Source organism: Ptychodera flava, chromosome 9 (assembly GCF_041260155.1).
Source record: "Ptychodera flava strain L36383 chromosome 9, AS_Pfla_20210202, whole genome shotgun sequence".
In the NCBI taxonomy this organism is placed as follows: domain Eukaryota; kingdom Metazoa; phylum Hemichordata; class Enteropneusta; family Ptychoderidae; genus Ptychodera; species Ptychodera flava.
In genome coordinates this window covers 30,104,843-30,129,770 of record NC_091936.1, presented here as the reverse complement: position 1 = coordinate 30,129,770, position 24,928 = coordinate 30,104,843, and the positions used below count along the sequence as shown (strand labels likewise).

General features: G+C 37.2%; 1 protein-coding gene across 2 annotated transcripts in view; it reads left to right on the top strand.

Moving 5' to 3' along the window:
* Positions 1 to 24,928, top strand: part of LOC139140622 (integrin alpha-5-like) — a 56,794-nt gene that overhangs the window by 28,008 nt on the left and 3,858 nt on the right. For both annotated transcript variants that reach the window (XM_070709983.1, XM_070709984.1), the window contains 15 exons: positions 5,297 to 5,401; positions 6,544 to 6,599; positions 12,212 to 12,360; positions 13,173 to 13,307; positions 14,272 to 14,339; positions 17,126 to 17,276; positions 17,944 to 18,039; positions 20,582 to 20,661; positions 21,067 to 21,156; positions 21,375 to 21,480; positions 21,866 to 22,027; positions 22,505 to 22,609; positions 23,044 to 23,160; positions 23,603 to 23,704; positions 24,059 to 24,184. In XM_070709983.1, the coding sequence (XP_070566084.1) occupies positions 5,297 to 5,401; positions 6,544 to 6,599; positions 12,212 to 12,360; positions 13,173 to 13,307; positions 14,272 to 14,339; positions 17,126 to 17,276; positions 17,944 to 18,039; positions 20,582 to 20,661; positions 21,067 to 21,156; positions 21,375 to 21,480; positions 21,866 to 22,027; positions 22,505 to 22,609; positions 23,044 to 23,160; positions 23,603 to 23,704; positions 24,059 to 24,184 (1,648 nt within the window). The remainder of the gene's footprint in view (positions 1 to 5,296; positions 5,402 to 6,543; positions 6,600 to 12,211; positions 12,361 to 13,172; positions 13,308 to 14,271; positions 14,340 to 17,125; positions 17,277 to 17,943; positions 18,040 to 20,581; positions 20,662 to 21,066; positions 21,157 to 21,374; positions 21,481 to 21,865; positions 22,028 to 22,504; positions 22,610 to 23,043; positions 23,161 to 23,602; positions 23,705 to 24,058; positions 24,185 to 24,928) is intronic.

Here is a 24,928-nt window from a genome sequence, read left to right as displayed (position 1 = left end):
GGATTTTATCAAACACATGAGATACAAGTCTACATGTCATAAAGTTTATACTTTGCTGAGTGCTATTCAAGCTGTTTTCCTTGAATGTACGTGCAAATAGAAAGAGTTTGAGTGTATTAAATGTCTCAGATATTGTCCGGCTTGGATTTCTCTTCAGTTTTTGTATGTCTGACAGCTAGGTCAGCGAATCTAATGTAATGTAATATTAAATGTTTGTACAAGTGTGTCCCCTGGGTTTCAGACAGAGTCAGTATTCCTGTCCAGTACAGAAAGTATACCTTCAGTCAAAAATTCCATGAAGTTGAAATGTTGACGACAATAATTCTCAATAATTTGACCTATCGACCCCCAGCCCAGGTCGCTGTGAAAAGGTCACGCACACCGTGCCATTCCGTAGGAGCAGTTTGGTCGGCAAAACTAATTGTGTTTTTAAAGAGGTTTATATGGAGTCGAGTTGTTACAGTAAGGTGATGAGGACAATGGATGTAGACTGCACAGAATGGCTCACGCATTCCTTACGTTATGTATACAGTACGTGTACTTAAAAAGCTGTGTAAAAAAGTATGTGGATTTATCAAACAGTGGGCTGTTGTCCTCTGTTAAGTGTGGGAAAGGGGACAGGGAACTTGAGGTCAACGCATGGAGACACATATCGTGTGCATAGCTGTATACATGCAACAACTGGAAGACATTACAAGTAGATGAGAGCAATAGATAAACACTTCCACATGGATGGACCTGGTAGCAGTTCAACTTCACATCAATTATCCCCCCCAGCTACGTCTTGGAACTTTAATTTGAAAATAAGTACATACAAGTATGCACCCATTGGTTGCAGTTTAGTCATGGCAACTACCGGTATTTGTAAAAAGTGAAGCGCTGCTCACAACCTTGGTTGTTTGATTACTCACAGGAAATGAGTAGAACAGGCAAATGGATTGTAAGAATGCACTAGAATAGGATTGTAATCAATCAATTATTGAACCCATGCAGGAGAAAGAGGCCAAACAATAATGGTTTTTCGTATGTCCCGGTCAGGGGAAATTAAAATGCCCAATTAAAGTTGGACTCAGAAGCAGGCATTTTGTGAAAAAAAATAAACAAAAAACTTTTAGCAATCCTGTTGCAGTTTTTCTTGTGCATAAGCTTGGAATTTTCAGTTTCAGGTTGAAAGCTGTTTTAGATTTGGTTCTAAAAGAAACAAATTTGGTCAAACAGGCAGTCAGTAATTTTTTGACTTTTAATTAGGACACAAGTATATAAAACATAACATCATTGCTATAATGCATGTTTCATCTTCATAAGAACCACCAAGGCAAAACAGCGCCAAAGTGAGCCAAGCTGTTCTGGGTGACTTCACTGCTCGTTGAAGTAAACACTTCAGATATTTTATACTCTACTCACTAAGCTCTGCACTCTGAAAGTTTGAAGAGCTCAGCTGGTCAGTGTTTGTCGCTGTGTTTGCTGCAAACAATGAGAATATTGTACCACCTGTTAAACCAGAGAGTCACAAAACCGATTGCAATTTTACTGACTGTGGTCAGTAAGGTTTTCCGGGGTGTACACAGCCACAATACAGTAATTACAACGCAGGAATCCACAGTGTTGAACTTTAATCTTTTGGTGGGCAAATTGGCGGTGCAAAAACCGGATCTGTCTCAAAAGAGTCAAGTCTACAACTGCATCTTCTGAGGAATTTGTAACCGAATCTCAAGGAACAGGATATTCTGCAAGATGATTGTCTTTTATTTACTTTAATCCTGGCAACTTTCAAAATGGATTTTTTGTGTGATCAGAATGCTTCTCAAAATTGGAGGTTACTTACTCTAGATATATGAGGGAGATATTTGACGGACGACAGAACAGTAGTGTAGCCTGATAATATCGCAACAAACTTTGAAAATCTTGGAAGCCAATGTATACATACCACAGAAGCAAGTGCGATTGTTTCATACGCTTGACTTGTAAATTATCACGAATTTTCCTCTGTTTTGATGTGTGGAAATCCACTCAGGAAGAACTCTGCAAGTCACACACCTGGCGTTCTGTTATGGCTGGATTAGAATCAGATTAGGTTGAGCGACTCCACAGAACACTAATCAGGTACATTTACAGTGAACGGCCAGAAGTGTGTGTGCCATGGTGAATACAATGGCAGTGGTTTGACATACTCAGAATCACTTCAAAGCTTCACCCTGTTTGCCCCAATCATTGCAAATGTAACAACATCACTCAAAACCAGTATTTCAGTGTCAGGTTAAATACATTTTCAGGAGCTAATGTCACACGCAAACACCGTAATTTTCACGACATTACATTGGATGGCCTACGCTTGATGTCATTATGTATTGCAGTATACGGGGTTACCGCTGAATACAAATTCTCCCGGTAATGCATTTATTTGTAGGCAAATTGAACACAAATTGGGTTAACTGCAGCTAATATGAAAGGGCAGATAGCCAAATGCTCAAAACTTTGAATACTGGGATTTCCTTCAAAATTGTACTCTTTAATGTCGGTGTAAATGTGAAAGTCGCCTTCAAGGGATTACAAAATGATTGTCACTGTGCCTTGGTTTCACAAAAATACATCATTGGAAGTTTTTTTGTTTTCCGACATATCAAGCTTTCATGGATCTTGTTCCCAATCACACTGATGCCATAAAGTTGCTCATAAAATCAGGCAGTTTTTCAGGTTCTATCACCAGACAGATTTATGTTCACATCCCTCTGCTGGCTTTCTCATCAAATATTATGGGATGCTAGAAGCCTGTGGTGCATATCAAAAGGCGAAAAATGATACGTTATTATTCTCACTGTCAACAGTAATTTTTATATTAAGTATACGTCTCCCTGCCTAATGTTTCAGCAAGCAAAATGTACCCACTGCACAAGTATTTCTGGATTCAACTTCTATGAACATGTTGGGGATGTTTGTGAAAGTCATTTTCTTCAATCACTGAGATTAATATTTTGTTCTTCAGTGAGAGAAGGTGCTATATCTGACATAATCGCCCTGTGTTTACGAAACGCCTGTAAAATATTTCTCATGTGAAGATTGTATTGCTTGTCATTTTCGCTTGGCAATGAGCCAGATGAAGCTCCCTCTACAGTTTATTGATGGAGTAACCATAGCAACAGCTGAAAAGAATGCTATGAAACTCAGAAGTCTCTTTGGATGTTATTTTAGGGCAACTTCAACTATAAAACATGATCTTATGGCTTTGTACAGATTTTTAGAGAAGTCAAGTTTAACCTTTTGAGTGACAAAGTCAATTTTTGTCTCCTTGTAAAATATAACTCAGCAAATTTGTTTTCAGATCCAGACAATTAGTTTCCCCAAAATTTTGATAAAAAGAACTTCAGCCTATGAAAAGTTTGTGCCACTTTAGCCCAAAATTATCAAAACAATTACAACAAAATTCATAAAAGTTTATATAAAAAAATATTCATATCTCCACTTCTAACATGATAAGTTATTTGATTTCAATACCAGCACTCTGGCAAATATCAATGCTATCATCAAATGACAGGGTGTTGAAAAGATCTGAAACCTCTGGACATTATAGAACAATGACAAATCGAAAAAAAATTTATTTTAGAAAATTATATAAATATATTAAAATTTTAGGAAGATGGAATCGAGGATGAAATTTTGATAAAAAAGGACCCCAAAAATACAGAAAAATGAAAAAAATGACACAAGGCATCAGAATAGATGGACAATGAGTCAGTAGCATTTTAGGGAAGAGTAAAATTGAAATATATCGTGATGTAAGAATAACAATTCCACCCTTGAAATACAAATGAAAAATTTCAAATGACATTTGCATATTTATTGATATTGATGTGATTTCTGAGTGCCACAAATCTGGACTCTTCAAATGAATGCTGCGGCTCCAGAGAGTTCCATTGTGATTATGTTGAGAAGTTACTTTGCAACGTACTTCCTTTTACAATTATTTGCAGCTTCCTCACTCTTCAAGGCTCTTGGTCTCTTACTGTCTTGACACAGAGATACAGAGCCAAACTTTAGAAAAAGATTCTCCCACGGCTGAGTGGGATTTGAAATCCATCCAGGATGGCGTTTGCGTTTACCTTCACTGTCACTCTGATCAACTATAATTTTAGTGGACCAAGGGGACACACAGCATCAGATTACACAATGCAGCTTTAAAGAAGGGGAAAAAAAATATTGCTTTTCTGAATTATGATATCAGCAGAACAAAGTGTTGTTGAGGCTCATAAATCTTTCATTGACCGGGCATATCTGACTGGTATGAATATGAAATAATTGCCTCTTATCTTGATTTAATTTCTATTCATAAAAAGTATTCTCTGAGGAGGTTTCTAGTTAGCATAATGCATAGTATCCACTTTGATATGAAACGATTTAATCCATTCGCGTGATGTCAGCCATCTGTAGTGGAGACGTGTCATCTCTGTCACAAACGCCACGTACTTTCTCCCTTTTGTTTCAAGTGCCATCGTGAGTTGGGACTTGTGTATCGAAACTGGGGAGTGACTGACCAGACTGTATATTTTTTGAAAAGACATGAAAATTCCAGAATCGTGTGCCCTCTTCAAGGCTCAACAACTGCTATGCCTCAGTTTATAAGGATGAAACTCTTTATGACTTGAAAGGCAGCCATAAAGTAGACAAAGTGTCTGGACAGGTCTAGGTTTGACCTTATAGGGTCAGAGGACATAGTACGACTATTTTTCTTGAAGGCGTCCTTTACAGTGGCCATTTGTAGTGTGACTCAACAGTCAATTGAAACCAAAATTACAAATTTGTCACAAATTTTAATTGTTTATATTTGTAAAAGTTCACAAATACATGTACTGTGTAGATTGTTTGAGACGTCTGAACTTGAAAATGTTGATACATGTAATTTCTTTTTATGTGTTACATATGAAAGCTCATCATGTTTCCAAGGTTTGTTTTTATGACGGTGTTTTTTCATGATCATTGAAGAATCTGTACTGTAAAATTGATGTGTGATGTGGTGTCTTCAGACATTCCTAGGTCTTGACTCTTCTATGGTTTGGAACATTCTTAGGTTTTGAGTAACTCATGGAAGTGACTCAGTCTACGGTTTGTGTAAACTTTGTGACACTGGTAATCAGATACTTTTAATATCTCTGCCATGGAATTGACCTGCTGTACTATAACCATGACATCACAGGCATAAACATGATTTACAACTTGGAAAAATATATGCATATGACTATCATAAAAATTTGTTGTTTTAAATAAATAATTAATATATTTAATTATTTGATTGTATATACAGATCTCGGCCTGTGGTCAATGTGGAGCCCACAGTGACCATTAATCCTGAGTTCATCGACCTGGAGAAGAAAACATGCGCTAAGGCTGATGGCACCCCAGTGGCCTGGTGAGTGTAATAGCCGCTAGTTGTAGTTGTGCCTACGTGAAGAGTAGATCACGGAGGCCTGCTAGTGGATGGATGGTTTGCCCCCCTCCAGTGTGGGATTTAATACTATATAGTAACATTGTGATTCATTGAGGGCAGTGTACCTCAGTGGAAACCACAAAACCTCCATTGTTGAATTACATTTAAGGTACAATATGCCTCAGGACAGATATTTGAACTCTCATACTTTTCCAACTCGTTTATGATGTAGTCATGTACCACTTGTTGGGGTTCATTTTAAATCTCTTGGTGTAAGAAAACTTGTCACCGTCTTAGTCTTTAAAAATCGAAAATGTTATTTTTCTTCATAAAGTGCAGACAGGGATGACAGCCATGTGGAATTTCAATATCAGTAATTTGTTCTTTAGTACCATACCAAAATTTGCACTGTGATCGCTGATTTTCAAAAAGAAGAGTTGAAATATTCATTTAGGAAAGTTTGAGCAAAAGTTTAAGTCATTCACTTTCGAGGCACATACTACCTTAAAACAGGGATGGGGCAGTTTGTGACTTTTGAAGTGTAAAGCCCAAACTAGGCGGTGTCCTCCACTTTAGAGTATTAAGGCAAGATAATAAAACCATCATTGTATATACATGTATGTAGATGGTCATATTCCAAATGTAGATCAATATCTGAAATTGATCAACATGCATCAGTGATCAATTGAGTTTCAAAATGAGCACCGAAAATCTTTGTATACCCAAATTATTAAGTCCATATCAATTATCATGATCAATTTTCTTTGCAATGCTCCAATCTCCCTGTGAAACCAGCAAATAAATTTTATAGTTGTTTTATGATGTGCAGTCACGTCAAGATCCCTTGCCATTTTCTCTTGAAAATTGGAACAACACAAGGGAACTTTTAAGGAAAATTACCAACTCAGGTTTACAAAGATTTATACTGCTCAAGGTAATGAATGAAAGTCTCTATACATGTATTTATCTACCATCACTTGGAATATTTATCATATTTTTAATATCATAAACAAAGACTAGATAATTTCTATATTGTATGTCACAGAATAGTAATTCTTCCCCGTTCCAATGACATTTGCAGTTTCGTTCCACATTGTCATGGATTTTTTTTCATTTATTCACAGTTTTGACCTGACAACATGTTTCAAGCACACAGGTGTCAATGTCCCTGTAGCCTTAGGTGGGTATTTTTGCTACCTTATATGTTCTTCACAATTTTTTTCTTAAAATGTATAATTCTGCATTCCCTTTTCCTGTCTGCGACTCCCCCGTCTCTCCATGAGAAAATTTTACATGTGCACTGCTTGAAATTTTATCACTGTTGAAGGTTTGATCAGGCATACTGGCAGATTGTATCAAATTTTGGTTTTGTATGTATCGTATGAAATCAGTTTTTATAATGAGATATTTTCGTATGGTATTCAAGAGCAGATGGCGAAACCTTTATATGAAAACACTCTGAAGAAATGTAGAAATCAAAATCAGATGGCCATGGCAGTCCCACAATTTCAAGTTTTGACCATGATGAATGTTTGGTCATCTTTCCATTGTTTTTGTTCGATAAAACAAACACGATTTCTCATTCTTCTCCTGGGTGTGTTGAAATACTCAGTATTAGCCTTGTCAATGCCGTGGTCCCTCTATCAACAGACGATGCATTTTGTACAGTGTATAACTGTAACAGTATTGTTGACAAGTAAATTCTAGTCTTGAGTTAATAAGTTGTCGTCAACAATGCTATGGGACACCATTCACAGACAGGTTTCATGAACAGGTTGAACAACTGTGGAACGAGAAAATTGTCTTTGACAAATCGAACAAATGTACTGGCAAAAAATCAAAAGTTACATCTAATGTAGTCGTTTCTCAACCAAATAAATGAGAAAGGCAAAACAAACAGGAAAATGTTGAAAAATGGAACAATGATTTTGGTTCAAAGATGAATTGTGAATGAAGACTTCTGCACTAACAGCAGACCAGCTGCATTTTGTTGAGACTTCCTTCAACTGTTCAGAGTCTGTACAGTTCTGTGGCAGACTGTAGATTGACCTTTGAACCTTAAAGTGCACCTGATCAACCCATTTTAGAAACTCTTGATTTTGTGTACACGGCAGATCTAAAAATCTTCAGCACACACTTTTTGCAAGTTTCGCCAGCATCGTATGCCTATTCAAATATTTTACAGTATGGTAGATACAGTATCTCTCGCACAAATCAGACAGCCCACACCCAAGATTAGTGTGATTTATTCCTGATTTTCACACCCAAAATTATGCACAGAATTCAGGCACAATTTTCACCGGTGTCACCGTGTTCCAAATCACCCAATCTATTCATAAACCCTGTGCTCTCTAGATTTTATCGGGGAGTGGAATTTCAAATGGTGAGAAATTTTTACCACATTTACATACATAACTGTGATTTCCGATGATACAGTACTCCCAGTGGATTTGGACCACACCTACCCAGCCTGGTTAGTGTTGATATCAGCCCATATCAAAATTCAATGCTTTTAAACTTTGAGTAACCTATCGGAGGTGCCGGTGGTGTCAGCGTGGGTTTGGAGCCACAGTCCATTTATTCTGATATCTTGTCCCCCAGTGAAATTTGAAACTGTGAAAAGTTTTTTGTCGTATGATCGTTGGCTTGTGGTGCTTTCTATAAGAGGTGTTGTCCCGTATCTGCAGTGGTTTTCTAATTCTACCCAACCTAACCAAGGAGTGTGTGAATTCACACTGAAGTGGAAATAGCATGCTGTGAATCTATTATTCAATTCCAGCACCCACCCTCACCACAACAATCAGAAGTTTTTTATCAAACAAAAAAGCCTCAATCAATCAGTCGATCAATCAGTCAATTAATCATTTGAATCCGGCATTTTATTACTCTAGAAATCAAATTAATCAAGAAAAGTGTGCACATTAAATGAAAGAGTGAAAAAACTCAAGTGTGAAGTCTCGGCGGTCCAGGTGGTTTCTGGCGGAAAGCCCCGTACACAATGGAACACTTTATCAAAGCCGTCAACATTTGCAATGTCTTTTGTTCTCATGTGTGTGATGCACGTTGTTCATCGAAGTTAGTATGTGCTGCAAAGTTTATTGAACGTAGTCAAGTTCTAGATAACACCATAACTGTGATGCCACAGTGTTTTTGTCCATCAAGCTGAATCTGCTTCTGTCATTGGTCGTCAAATTCCAGATAGTGCAAAAAGAATTGTCAAACACAGTCTTTCATTGCTAAGAAATGTATTTCCTCAGATGTCAAATCTTAAAACTAAATTTTGATATTTTTTGCATGTATAACATGATTTAGAAATATGGAATATTTTAAATATTTTGAGTTAAGGTAGCTCAAAGGCATTTTCAACAAAAAATTGATCGGAAAGATCAAGAGAATGTGTTCACTGACCACTGCGGAGCATTGCTGTTTGTGCACTCGTTCATCTGAAGTCACATGACCTTACTACAACGGTCATTGCTACATGCCAAAATTAAACTTGACAGAGGGAAAAAAGCATCAAATTGCCAAGTTTCTATCGTTAAATGAAACACAGTATAGCTCTGTAAAAATCATACATGTTGTATATTACCCAATGTGTACTCCCCACAGAAACTCATACCCCATGTTGAGATGATGGTCAGTTGACCCTCAGGTTTCCATTTCTCATGTTTCATACTGCATCATAAAACGTCAAAATGTGCCATGACAAAACACCGGCTTCCATGGCTTTGAAAATCTCACACAATATTAAAATACCCTATTGAAATATGCCTATGGTTTGCGACTCTCAACCACGTGTACTCGTTGCCTTGACCATCACTCAATGCTGAGCTTTTGTGTCTCCGTCAATGTTCGTCCAGTTTCAATGCATACTCTTCATAATTTGTTATTTGTACATTTCGCCTATTCTTTCCTCTCAGCTTTATTCTAGAATAGGTCTTTTCTCAAAAAACCCTGCGTCATCTATCACACACAGCAATTCAAATGCCAGATCATTATCTGTATCACTATCATTCCTCATTGATCAAACATTGCGTTTCTGCTCGCTCAATTCATTGTTTTAGACGAGTGTTCTCTTCTTTAACATAAAACCACCATCAATCAAAAATGCTTCCCGTGCATTCTTGTGGCATGCTGATAAATATTCATATCTGTGGAATAAAGTCTTTCGGCAAAATTTCAATGGACTCTGCACCACAAAAACATGTGACAAAGGTCAAACTTCTCGATGCAGCAAGATATTGTGTGTGAGATGTTCTGTGTGTGTATGTGTGTGTGTGTGTGTGTGTGTGTGTGTGTGTGTGTGTGTGTGTGTGTGTGTGTGTGTGTGTTTTGGGGGAAGGGGGATTCAAAGACCTACTTGTACATTGAATGTTTGCACTTATTGTTGAAAGCAGGAACACATTGAAAATAGAAACATATGTGAAAGACAATGTACAAGGAGAATAGCAAGTTTGTTTATGCATCGAATTGCAATAATGGCATTTAATTGACATTCTTGTCACAAACAAAAGAATGTTTTTCATTTCATGAGCATTAAATTTTGCCAACAAAATTTACTAGGTTTTTCTTCCAACTAGCAGATTTTTACTTTGAAAAGAAGATCAAAGATTTGAAATGTCACTGTCATCAGTAAAAACTTGATGCAGATCGCATTCAGTTGCTCAGGATACCAGAATGTTCTCTTGTCCTTCCCCTCCAGGGGGCAAAACTTTTCTCATAGTGATATTTATTTATAAGTTAGAAGAGATAACGGAATGAAAGAACATTCAGATTAGGTGGTTACCATCCAAATTTTTTACATGCTAATGGGAAAATTATTCCAAATTCTACCCAAGAGACAGGGGCATACAAAATCGTCAATTTTTAGAGAGAGAGACAGCGTGTATAGGGAGGAAACAATAATCTGTATTCTAAACTCATCATCAATCAGGCGGATTTGAACTGTAATACTGATAATCGTGGAGGGTTTTGAAAATCCAATCAGGCCAGTCTTGTTCGGTTTAGGCCCATTTGTCATTTTGAAGTGATGGGCTTTAACCACTTAGCCGGTTCCTTTTTCGTTTTAATCTGATATTCCTAAATTGAGGTATATTGTTCCCTGTTAAAAGGCATTAGCTGTTGCACAAGGCCTTTTAGCTTTTAAACCGACTAACATTGTCGTTGCTGTATAAAAAGTTCTGTTTGTCCTGATCTAATAATCCATTGAATCAGGACGCAAAACGGTAATGTTGAAATGTTTCCATTAATCAAAGGGAATAAAGGATCGTTTTCACGTTCAGCCATAAGTCAGGTCAACTTCCTGAAACGCGAATTTATACTATGCGCGACGTGGAATTGCTATGACAACCAAGAAGCTGATTACAGTGGAACAAAAGAAAAGGATGCGTGGATTTCTCATCAGATTTTAAATTTACCTGATCATTATTACTTTCTGAATAATTTAAATGCAAGTCTTTGTGGTTTTACAATATAGGATAAAAAATGACTGCAACGAAAATAGGAGCTTACTTTGTTTTTTGAATTATATCTAGTAAATGTAAAAAGTAATAAATAGTTTCTTTACCTGATCATTATTACTTTCTGAATAATTTAAATGCAAGTCTTTGTGGTTTTACAATATAGGATAAAAAATGACTGCAACGAAAATAGGAGCTTACTTTTGTTTTTTGAATTATATCTAGTAAATGTAAAAAGTAATAAATAGTTTCCTCTTAGAACAAAGGGGGCTTTTAAAAATATATTGACAAATTAACAACAATATGTCCTCATTTTGTCCTTTCTGTATTGCAATCTGTGTACAAAAAACTCTGATATATGGAGTGGTCTGGGCTAAACGCTATCTGTCGTGTTTTTTTTATTGTTTGATTGAGCTGATAAAAACAGAGAGAGGGAGACTGTAATAAATTAAAAAAGGTGTCGGGGCATTTCAGGTTGCCGTGTGATATTCATCTGCAAAATCAGACATTTTATGGATTACTTTAAAGTCTCGGCAAATCGCCATCCCTCGTTCCTCTTGGAAATGTACACAAAAGATAAAAACCAAACCACTAATTTGTGCAGGGGAAATTCACGCGCCACCAGCTGCGTTCGTTTTCAGCCACCAACTCCCACAGCACAAATTGGTGATGCGTGCACAATGCGTGGCCACAGAAAAGCAGATGGACGTGGCAATTTGGAGAGCGTTTGGTTTTCTGTGTCACTTTTAGTTAAGGAAACAATTCAAATTAATTAAATTGTAATTGTTTAATGTAACGGAAATGTAGCCAATACATTACTTTGGGTTGGTTTCATTTCTTTGTGGGAGTAACTCTGATTGGAAAATAGAGTCCTTGTCTCGGGAGAGTGTCATTATAGATCACAAATCATGACTATGATATTTCCACAACTCACACTGACCACATTCAGTATACCAATTTGTTATCAGTTCTAATATCAATTCAGTCATATGCTACCTTTTTCGACCCATGTGCTGATATATGGCTTTAACCAGCATACTGAAAACAATAGGGATGTACCAAAGTTTTGTTTTGGTGGGGTGAGTTGTTTTCACCCTGCATCCCTGTAATAGAATTCAGAGTTTGCTGTAGAAAATAATGGGGCTGTAGCAAAGACTTATCAGGAACATACAAATGAAAAAAAAAGGTCACAAATTTTTAAAGATTTTGTTTGCATTTTTCAAGTGCAATGTTCAGGGCTTGCAGTGGATTTTTCCTTTTTTGCCTCAGTACTTCCTCTCACATTGCAAAACATCTCTAGTCAACGTTCTCATTGTTGTTTTTTTTTTTTCAGAGCTTTCATTTACCACTGTTCTGGATACTGCCAAGGAACACCAAAAGAGAGCTTATTTCCAAGCGACGACATCGACTAAACACACAGAGGTGATCAAACTGGAAGCTCCAGACCAAAAATGGTGTGCCTACACGAAGATTTTTCTCAGGGTAAGGTGGCTGTTAAATGTCTCATGGGATAGCATCAGTGGTGCATTGAAAAGTAATGTTGATAAATTGTTTTGTTCCATTAAAGTGGCATTATCGTGGAGTTTATTCATGAAACATGACAATTGTCCAGCGTTCTAGCTACTCTGATTTGAAATTATGGTCAATTTTGAATTCATTATTTCTCAGTGTATGGCGAGTAAGAAATATGCTTTGCTTTGTCAGCATTGAGATTAAGGATTTTCTTTTTTCTAGTTTGAAAATCACTCCATCAATAAGGTGTGTCTATCATGTAAGAAGTTCTACACGCTAGTTGAGATTTGTGCACAGATCGGTGCTGCTGCATGGCATGAATCTAAAAATAACCTGGATGGTACATGTATACCCTAAGGAAGAACTGGCACTGTGGCAGGAATCTGAAAATAGCTTTAGCGACATTCCCATAGCTTGCTCTACTGCTGTCATGGTGATAGCTGTGCCTGATTGTGATGAGTTCTGTTTCACTAAGTGGCTGTTAAATCTTAGACATTAAAACAAAAAAACTTTTTTTAAAAATTTATTTAGGATGGAAATATCAAATTGCATCAAATTACTTGTGACTGCAATGAAAATCAAACACTACTGTTGATGGATTCTCGTAAAAAAATATTACAAAAAATAATTTGCTGCTTTTTTCCAATTCAGTACATTATAGATAGTTTGTACATAGTTGTAAATGATAAATAGTTTTATTGGTATGCTATGAAAAGCTTTTGTTTTTAGCATTTTATATTTTACTGTTTTGTATTCAGCAATGTTGTCATTTTATTTCACAGGATGTGTTCACTGACCAGTATACACCCATTGCTATGGAGATGACCTATGAACTCGTGGAGAATGGTGCAACCATAGGACCCAATGGGCTGACTCCAGTGCTCAACCAGTACGACCCACTGAAAGTCAAAACACAGGTACAGTACTTCATTAACAAGTATTTCTTCGAATACTGTGACAGTTGTTCATGTTGGGCACATGAAGTGTGGAAATTAAAAACTAAAGCAAAGGAGACTAGATTGTCTTTTCTGTCAACCAAACAATCAAAAGTTCTTAACATATTTTTTTATGAAATTCATCAACACATATCAATGACAGACACTGTGTCTGCTTAGCTTTGGAAAGATAGTTAAATGACGTTGGAAACCCTGTACCATTTCTGTTGTCTTCTGATATAATTGTTAGGGATATTTTAAGGAGAATTAGAGTACAATTTACTTGACAAAGCTCGCTACAAATTTTGCAGTTTCTCTTCGAAAGTTCTAGTCAGTATAGGAAAGGTTATGAATTTATCCTCTATAACCGCTCTGCAGTGATTTTGACACACTTTTATGGCTTTGCTAGTCAACGTCTGTGTGAGTTCCACTGAACTCATTACCAATCTGTAGGGTACTCAACTCTACACCTATCCAACAATCAATTTTGAACATTTTTTATTTGAAAACGTAAATGAAATTGGCAGTCGGGGGGGGGGGGGGGGGGGGGGGGGGGGGGGGACTTTAATCAGTGATATTTTTGCCATTAATAGCATCAAATTGCAAAAATTTTTGACATTGCCGTCTGCACCAGGCAAGGGGCAAGAGATAGTAGAAACTCATTAAAAAAGTGATTTTATATCTCGAAAAATCAGTACTGCATATTCTTAATAAGTAGCAGCCCTGGGAAAACGAAGCAGTACATCAAATGTTCTCTTTTTCTATAAAATATTATATTTGTTCTGGGAAATATTAGAGTTAGTAGATTTAAAAGGCAAAATGGAGACCTCAGTTATAATCATCCAATTTACATGATAATGAAAAAACTATTTCTGTTATAATATTTCCGCAAATGAAAAATCCTGTTCTAAATATCTTCCTATTTTGTGTAATTTTTTTTATCCAGGCATATATTCAGAATAATTGTGGAGATGACCGAATTTGTATTCCAGATCTAAAGCTTGACGCTAAAATGTAAGTCTACATATCTTGTTTTTATCATAGCAACCTCCAGATGTCTTACATCATTGACAGTGCAGTGCTTGTAAATCAAAGTGTTTGTGTGACAACCATTTCCTGGCACAGAAAGGTGGATTTTCATACTAAAGTTTGTCTTCTGTCAAATATAATCCGTAAATGAAGATTTTGCATGTGAATTGTATATGTGCATGTATGTATGTATGCATGTATGTATGTATGTTTGTATGTATATATGTATGTATGAAAGTATGTACATACTATATGTACTTGTGTATGTACGCATGTATATGTGTATGTAGGTACGTATGTATGTACATATGTGTACATGTATGTGTGTATTTAGTAAACGTTACTGCATGTGTGTATGTGTTTGTGTACACGTGATAGTCACACATGAATCTGTACATGTATTATGTGTTTGTAGTTCACACAATCATAGCAGTCACCATTTCTGCTTGGGCTACTGTTTACCAATTATCAGTCCATTGGCTTATCAAGCATTTCATTTAGCTTGCAGCCAACAATGGAATGCTATGCAGAATGCATTTACTAAACAGACAAAACCAAACAGACCTCGTGGGGCTCATCAATTTCCCTCCAATCGTGATAAAAATATTGAATTATCCACCTGAGCTCACCAAAAATAAAGTAAATTGTTGCATCGATTAATGAGTAGGTAGATTTTACTACCTCGGGGTAAACGTTCATGTCCCATTTTAACTGCAAAATATGAATCTCAGAAAATATCCTCCAGTACTATGGCTGCTTCTTGTGATGGTGTAAACACAATGATCTGGCTCTGCGTAACGTCACACTTTTTACTCAATAATGCAATGGAGGACATCAGAGTAGCAGTGATTGTGCATGTCAGCTTGTGTGTTTTGTTTTGTGTGCCTTTTACATACATATACAGATATATCAGTGTTCGCGGTGAATTTTTTCTCCTGGCGTACGGCATACGCATTAGTCTGCTAAAATTGCGTAATGGCTGGATTTGAGTGCGTAATTTCACTTTCGCACTCGATTGATGAAAAAACTGACAGTAAAATACAATGTGCCGTTGAATAAACCTACACTACATATTCGGATTGTACGATGTAACATTATTTTAATGAAAACAGTTTAACGAACAACTTGAACAATGTTGAAACATAACAGCGAATTGTATACATGTAACCGTCACAACACTTCGGGCAACCCAAAAGTTAGAGTTATGGCAGCTTATCCAGACGGTTTCTGGACGTTTCGGCACCAAGTCGTATCGGCCCAAGACGTTTCGGCCTTCCAATTTCAGACCCCAAGTCCGAGTCGTTTCGGCACCGCAACCCAAGACGTTTCGACACCGCTGAAGGCTACCTGTGGGAACTAGCGCTGGAGCGTAATGTTACAAATCAAAGTACTAAAAAGTATAGTGTCAACTAACATTCACATACATGCTTAATCTTTGTGAGAACATGGGAAGAGACCGTAAGAAAAAACTTCATATCATTTTCAAATCTGTGACACAAGTTTATCGATATCAATAGCCGCCGACACTGAAAAAGTTTGAAAGCGGTGAGGAAACAGCACGGCAAAATTTACACAAAATGCACATAAAGTAATGGTCAGAACGCAAAGGTCACGCTTACGAATATGACGGATCAGTCAATTACTAAATAGTTTGAAAAAAAATCGAAACACAGATGCCGAAACGTCTTGGGTAGCGGTGCCGAAGTGACTTGGGGCCGGAAATTGAGAGGCCGAAACGACTTGGGCCGAAATGACTTGATGCCTGAACGACCAGTTACCATCCAGACACTTCTGCAGTGTTCAAAATTTATCGGGATTCCGACGAGCTCTACCAATGAATCATTTTTTTCACGGACTCGTAGAGCAAAGTTGAAAGAAATTAAAACAGATTTGTCTGCTTCGACGCCATGCTGCATGTGTGCTTGATCAAAATTTGGGAACAGCGAGACGCGATGATCGTGCACGGTTGGCATTTATATAATTTGTCGCAACATTTCTGTCAATCACTCACTTTCAGAAACTATCACTCGCCTGAAAATTAGCAACATAATTCATAGGCACAGCTTACATGATAACGTGCCTAACGTGATAATGTATGGACTACGATGCCGCTTTTTCAGACAACGCCCAGAGAATCCGAAACTTTCTACACAAAATGAGTGATTGACAGAAATGTGTTGCAACAAATTTCGTCTGGTTGTCGCCTAAGCTCAGTCGTGGGGAGTGCTTTCGGTGTTATCCTTTGCGTATAGAAAACGCATAACGATGAGAAACATGCGTAGAGAGTCAATTTCAATGCGTAAATACGCACGATTTTTGCGTAAACGCAAACTCTGTATATACATACCTACATGCGTAATTAGATACATACGTAGATACATAGATACAAAGATACATACATACATACATACATATATACATACATACACATAAGTACATACATAAACACACACATGCATACATACATACATACATATATACATACATACATACATACATACATACATACATACATACATATACATACATACATACATATATACATACATACACTTAAGCACATACATACATAGATACATACATACATAGATACATACATACATACATACATACAATATTAAATTTAAATATTTCTGCCGTTTGCTTTTTTCTGGTGATCTTTGCGATATGTCTTTGTCACCTACATCACACAAGTGAAACAAGCCACAGATCAATCCAATGCCTATCTGCAGTCCAATAATCATTGTTTCCTTCCAATCTGTTCTCACCAGAGATGCTGATGAAATATACTTAGGCAGTACTGAGCCTGTCAAACTTATCGTCGACCTCACAAACAACGGTGAAGACGCCTTTGAGTGGGAAGTGGTTGTGCAACTGCCTCCCGGCTTTGACTATGATGGAAAAGAAAAGCTGGACAACACGGTATGATATATGAACCATTACCACTGCACTTTATCTCTGTAAACTTGGATGAAAATGTGTAATTTAATGCTTCTCTGATTTTCTCAAGATGGCTAATTCATTATCTATCCTTAGTTGCAAACTCAAAAGATATGTGTCAAAGTTGAATTTTGAAAATGAGGGCTAGATACTAGGCATCAAGATGGCCTTGCATTTCTGTCGTTTTCGTTCAGCCAAGACAGGAAGTGCCTTTCTTTCTTTCTTTCTTCATCAACTTAAAATGTTGTGTTTCCTGTTTCGTTTGTGTCATTTCATTGAATTACTTTCCTCCAATTCCATATCATCAATTCTTCCTACATGTATGTCAGTGAAGCTCGGTGTCAGATATCTATTTTCTACTGACTCTTTCAACCACATTGTACAGTCCTGTCATAGCAAAGAAAAAGCAAACTGTGGCACAGAAAGGGTACTTATTGACACAGTCCTTCCTTTATCAACTGTAGTCATCCTGTCCTACATAGTCAAATCGAAATCTATTATCTGTCGTCAAGTGCGCTCCCTAGGTCCTCCTTTCCCATTCTTCTGTAAAAAATCAAACCAGTGCACTGCCAGCTGTATCATTTATTTTCAAAAAATTATTTAATGTATACAAAAAGCTCAGTACCGCTGTTGTTATTTTTGTCTGCAGGAGTACATTATATCATGTGTGCACGTTCGTGAAGAAACCGGCATGACATTATATTGCAACACTGAGTCTGGTAATCCGCTGCAGACAAATCACAGGGTAAGTCTCCATCTACTGTCACTGGCTAGATTTCTTCACCTGTATTCTGTGTTAGTTTGAATTAAGGTAGAATGCGCCTTAAGGAAGAGATATTTAGACTCAAACTTTTCCAATTATCTCTGATCACCCACTTGTGGGGGCTCATTTTGAAGCCCAAGGAGAAAGAAAAACTTATCATAGTTTTTCGAAAATCGAAAATTTTATTTTTTTCCATAGAGTTAAAACAGGGATGGCGGCCATTTTGAATTTCAAATCTTGGTAAATCTTGTGTAATTTATCTCTCCAGTACCAAAACTTGTACTGTGACCCCCAATTTTTATTATTCTTGATTTTGAAAGATAAAATAGTTGAAACATTCCTTGGGGAAAGTTTGAGCAAAGGTTTCAGTCTTTCACTTTCAAGGCGGATACTACTTTAATAAAATTCAAAAGGAAGCATCTCCTTTTGCTCTTGGGACTTTGGCCAAGTTTGTTGTCTGCTGAAGTTTACAGTCTCAAGACATGAAAAATAGATTGCCGTCTGGTTTCCAGGGTGTCAGCATCACGTCCAGAAAGCAAATTGATTTGTATGGCCGTCAGTAGACTTGTTAACAGTTTACATGCCAATCCAACCTAGGTTACAAACAAAATGTGATCTTCAAAACTTATTCTTGGGGTGTGAAATTACATCTCTCATAAAAATAGTCGTTGTGAAAGTGTCAGCAATGATTCACTGAAGTGAAACTTCTTTTGTCTTTTCTGATGAAATATCGTACCAACAATAGTAGGACAAAATTGAATCAATGGATTACTATAAGGCTATAACGACATTTTGAATTTCAACATTTCATGCCTACGATATGAAGCAGCAGGTCTGTTTTTCGTTCTGCAGTCTTAGGTGATGCACAGAAAGGGAAAAAAATAGATCTTTCAGAATGAATGCGTATCCCTATAAGATGAAGAAAAGAAAATCAGAAATGAGTGCCAATTCTCATTGAATAATTGATTTTTTTAGGGGTGATTTGTGCATGGTAGCTTGTCGACTGAGAAAAAAAAATAATAGCAAATGAGCGTTTTTGAATTATTGATGTGAGAGTGGCCCGATAACGACGCTAACAAGCAGCTTTCAGTGGCAGTTGATACACTCTAATAGGAAAGAGAACTTATGGACTCCTAATGATGCTGTCAAAAGGGATCTGAACTGCGCAATCATCAAAGCATGAAACTGTCTGCGAGTTCACCGGCCAAGGGAGTCCACTGTTCTTTTCACTTACGTCTTCCTTTCCATCTTGACATCCTTTGTAAATAGGCAGAGTGCACCTTAGGGACAGATTTTAAACACTCTTAAAATCTAACAATTTTTTTCCGGTCTACAGCTTTTGTGGACTCAATGCAAAACCTGCTGAGAAAAATAAGTCTTTACAATCCAGGTCTTCATATTAGTATTTTGGTGGAAACTGAAGATTTGATTTTTTCCTCATGGAGTTGTTGTAGGAAATATGGCGGCCATTTTGAATTTCAAATCTTGGTAAATTTGAGGCATAATTGATTTTCAGTGATGAAAATTTTCAAATTGAGCTCTAATTCTCATTCTTTGTGGTAGAAGAGAGAACTTTTAACTTTTCTGTGGCACAATTTTGAAACTTTGAAGTGTTTGTTTAAAAGATTCATACCTTAATCTCCATTACATGTAAAAAACCTCATAAGGAAGTGAACTGCTTTGATGACTCTTGACTGTTTGAAATTTGACCTCGTCAACACTATAAAGTAAATTATCTATTTTCTGTCAGGAAGCTGTTATTCAACGCTATCATACCCCAAATATTTGCAAGCATAGTAATTGCGATGACTGGTAAGCAAGACAAGAGCTGTGAACTGTCTTGTCAGCATAGTGTTCATCTGATATGTCTTTGATATCGCAAGTTTTACTGATTTGCTGTACATAGTAAGAGTGCAGTGTGAATTCAATACATGTATCCTTGTCTGAACACAAATCTTCCTGGAATCCAGGATGTTACTTCACCGTAGTATTTCAATACTGCTGCTTTATGTTCCAGACGAATGCCAGGTTTAATCAGCCCCCCCACCCCCCATTTAGGTGTAGCCAGACTTGATCTAATATGTTTGCTGCGGAAAAAACTGTGCTGTTAAATTTTAAAAACACAGAAACGTGAATTACTCTGAATATTCAGCATCCTGTGTTTTCAGAAGTGTCAACAGGAAGGGAAGGATACGATAAGCACCCACTGTATAATGACATAGAAATACGGTGACGAAACAATTTTGAGCAGTGATCTGAATCAATACAAGATATGCAGACATCAGTTTCATATCGCTTTTTAAATGGCAGAACTTAACATGTTTATAGAAAAATTTTAATTGGGAGTTTTGTGTCTCCATCACATCCTCTGGGGGATGTTTAGTTTTCCTGTGAGAGGAAAAACTGGGTCAGTGATGTAAGGTTAATTCCCTTTAATGTCATGCCTACCATCTGATGTGTTACACAAGTTAGTTCTTTTGCAAAGTTTTTAATAATTTTTTTTCAAAATTTCTCTCAATTTCAGGTGCTTTTTGCCCTCACCTTGTCAACTGCACGTATGAAGGAAGCCGACAAAGTGATTGATGTCGTCATCACCACAAACAGGTACAAAATCTCTCCCGACTTCACTTAACTTTGAGCGTCAGCATTTTCATAAAGATGGTGTGTGGTTTCATTACATGATACTGAAAATGGAAGCAGAAAGTAGGAATATATGAATTTGAGAAAAACAAAATGGGTGAAAGCAGCAAATGGTAGATAACAGATAGTATTTATTCAGTTGAAAGAGGTCCCATGATTTGATACGACCTATCTCTTCAGAGCAGACTGTTTTAACTTTGTAGGGGGGGGGGACATCTTAATTTTACAAATATATGGACACACATGTCTCTTTCACGACACCCATAAGTATTTCTTTATGTAAAGTACATCTTTACTGATCTCTCACTGTGAGGAAAAACTACATCTCGAAAATGTTGCAAATAATTTTTTCCTTTTCCATGTACATAGTACAAACCCAGAGGAACCTAACACGATGCAAGATAATGTTGTGTATCAGTCTTTGCCAGTCAAGGTGGCAGCTGACGTCTCATTCACAGGGTGAGTATTGTGATTCAAACAAAAAAACAAAAGAATTAGCGTGCAATTTGTACGGTGGCGCTGTTGTCAATGCTCTGTGAATCTTTATGACACTCTGAGCTCAGCAACTGGAATGCCAGTGTCGCTTTTCATTTTATCATTAAACTCTGGTATCTTTGAATTTTAGATTTCACCTTATCGTTACTTGATTTATAATATCCTGTCTTCTTTTGATCCAGTTATTCAGTTCCAGAAAGAATTACCTACAAGCCACGTCCCCTGTCTCCAGACTTCCTTATTGAGCACGAGGATGACATCGGACCAGAAGTCAACCATGTTTATGAGGTGAGAATGAGTTCACATAGTAAGAACATGCCTTTAATTCTATTTCAAAGGATTTTCTTGTTTGTTTGTGCATGCAAGCTATGTTTTGTTGTAATCAAAATACCGTGCACGAGTACTGTACATGAACTTGAACGATTACCAGACTGAGCACATTACTTCCCTGTATCAATCTCATATCTCTGTATGACCACCCAGATAACATTGTAATAATGTTCTTCAATGCTCTTCAAAAATAATCATTTATGAAGTGTTTAGCTTTTGCAGAGGATACGGGGGAAACTTCTTGAGGGAGGGTATTGGGGGAACTCTCAAGGAAAAAACTTTGTAACGTATACAATAACTTTTGCCAATTTTAACTTTAATCTGCAAATTCATCTCTGCCCAGGTTCGTAACTTAGGTCCCAGTGCTATTGACGGTGCTAGGATTGAAATCCACTGGCCAGCCTACACGCCAAATGGTGAGCATCTGCTGTATCTGCTTGATGTCCAGCTGTTAGGTGGATCTGCTTGTGATACACATGGTATCCTAAACCCAGAAAACGTCAAGGTAGGAATTCATGACACAAATAAGTTGTTGAAGTTATTTTCTTTTTTGACAATTACACGAACTTGCAATCGATTTATCGAATGTTTTCATGTCAGTGGACTCTACGTACTGCTAAAACTTTATTAACAATTTCTTTGGCCTCAAAGGAGTTTTTGCTCGTCTACTTTCTAGTTTGTAAATGTTTTCTAGCCAAAACACAATACTAGTATGTTTCATCAATATCCTTATATGAAGTAATTGTTCTGAGGAACAAGATTGAGAATGGAATTGGTCGAATCTCTTTTATTTTTAACATCGTGCTTATCCTATAAAAAAGATTACAAAGCATTTGCTTTATTTAATAACTCCTCTTAATTATAATGCTGTATTTTATGATCACACAATGGGAAAATGGCTACTCTAGTCTTATCATAGAATGATATACTTTCATTCATGGCCTTTTCCTCACATTTTCTTTTGATGAATGCACATTTTCAGACCAACGGTGTAGTTGTGACAACAAACATGACAAAGAGAGCCACAATAATTAGAGCGGAGAGACACAGAAGAGCCGAGAATTTAGAGAAAGCCAAATTTTCAGTGGTGAGTTAGATTTTTCTTACGTACATTTTTGATCAGGAAAACTAAAAGTCACTTTTGTGTTGAAGTTTGTTCAATGTAGGAACAATGGCTGCCTTTGGTCCAGCACAGACATTGTCATGGATGCAACGTTTCAGGGCTGATGTGCAGTGTCTCGGAAGCTGTTATCCAGTTGGGTGGCTGAATCTTACCGTTATAATTGAATAATACAAATAGACTCCCTAAGTTGCTGTGAATAGAGACAATCGCCCAATCAGATATAACCTTCCAAGCACGCTGCACATCACCCACTATCTTGCAAACTCTTTGTATCAATTTTGCAATGTCTGGAAATTTTTTTTGGCAGCAGCCCCATACTATACTAGTACTTACATTACATGGAAATGTTCCTGCCTCCTGCCTCATGAACTAGTTTTGTTGGGTTTTTTTTTTAACAGGATTGTAAATCAGCAAAGTGTGTACCCATTGTATGCAACGTTGACTTCGCTCTCAAGACCGATGAAGTTGCCAACGTTCAAATCAGAGCAAGGCTGTGGAAGGATACGCTGATCAAGGTATGTGATATGTCCAACTGTGACACAGTTTGACCCCATACAGTCCTACAAAGCCTCATTCTGTAGCAGAGACGGCAAAAGCAAGAATTAGTAACAAACAAAACAATTTCTGAGAAACCACGTTCTTTGTTAGATATCGTAAACATCATTGGTCAAGGACTTTTCTTATTTGTGACTGCAGCAGCATCTCCGCAAAAGCCAGAGTTTTTGTCTTTGTTGTCTTCAATAGCGTTCATATCTGAGTGTAAATCTCTGTAATTCATTGATATTTTGTCAGTGGTAGTTGTCAAATTACATGAAATTGTGAATAACACTCAATGGTTTTCATAAAATATGAAAGGTATTAAACATAATTGTATTAACTGATTAGCAACAGATAGGAAGTTTTTTGACACTGAATAATAAAATTTCTCTCTCTCTCTCTCTCTCTGACTTCTTTCAGGCTGGCCATGATGAGACGGACATTAGATCAGTAGCCAACGTTGAAGTTAACAGCATGCCATACAACATTGTACCTGATTATTTTCCATCCGGTGAGGCAGAGGTGAGTTTGAACTTTGAAACTTTGAAGTGGTTCTAAAATACTCCACTCATGACTTGAAACCCTGAGTGCTGCAAACAATTTTGCATCTTGCCCTTTTTCACCCCAAAAGCAAGTTGCAAGATGGTGTGACCAAAGTTTAAATGCAGTCTTTGATGACATTTGGAAAATCAGTGATTGCAGCCATGCCCCCTTTTTTTCACCCCTCCCATTGATAATATAAGAGTCAGGTATATTAATGAAGAACCACAAGAACACAGAAAGTTAAAGTGTGAATAAAAATATCAGAGTTTACATTTTAATCGGCAAATATTATCATTCTGAAACCATTGTCAATCTTTTATTTGTACTTTCCAGATTCTCAGTATAGCTCTGCCAGTCAAACCAAAGCCCCGCACACTACCTGTTCCTATCTGGGTCATCATTGTAGCCATCATCTGTGGACTTCTCATACTGGCCCTCATTATCTTCGTCATGTGGAAGGTAAGTCTGCTGCAATCAGATTTATGTTATTTACATATGATTTGAATACAAGATTGTGTGTAGTGTATTAAATACTGGTAATCATATATGGTTCATAGACCGAAAGATCCGATGCTTGAGGACACACAGAGAGCGCCCTCGAGTGACGGATCTTCCAGTCTCATGTGGTTCATAGGTAGCATACAAAGATGCTTGTGATTATGCAGACTTGTATGTATGACGAATATCTGACAAATGCCTGTTTGAAAGTTGAAATGTTGAGATAGAGGGAAGAGTAGCTTTGAAGCAGTCGCTGCTCTGGTTAAACGCAAATCACATCGGGATTGCAGTCCTTATCGGTAAAGGCTTTGGCGGATGCAATACAGAAAAGATTGTCCAAGGACATCACCTCCTGTATTCAGACAGACAGACCGCCAACCAACAAACATACAATCAGACAGACAAAATACATTGCTGTTTAATGTGTTCTCTGCAATTCCTCTTAAACTGCTCACCCCCAGTTCCCTGTAAACAGGTCCACATTTGCCATTTATGATGATGGATATGGGCTAAGCCATGGTTGTTAGAGGGTTGAACAGTGATAAAAAAGCTTAATTCTATACAGAGTCCAAGCACAGTATTATATCACTTTTGCTGAAATTCTGTAACAGATACTGTAATATGTAAAACTTTAGTTACACCTGGAACACACTGGACCACATCCTGTGCATGGTAGAAATTAGTGCATGTCTGTGGATGCCTGTA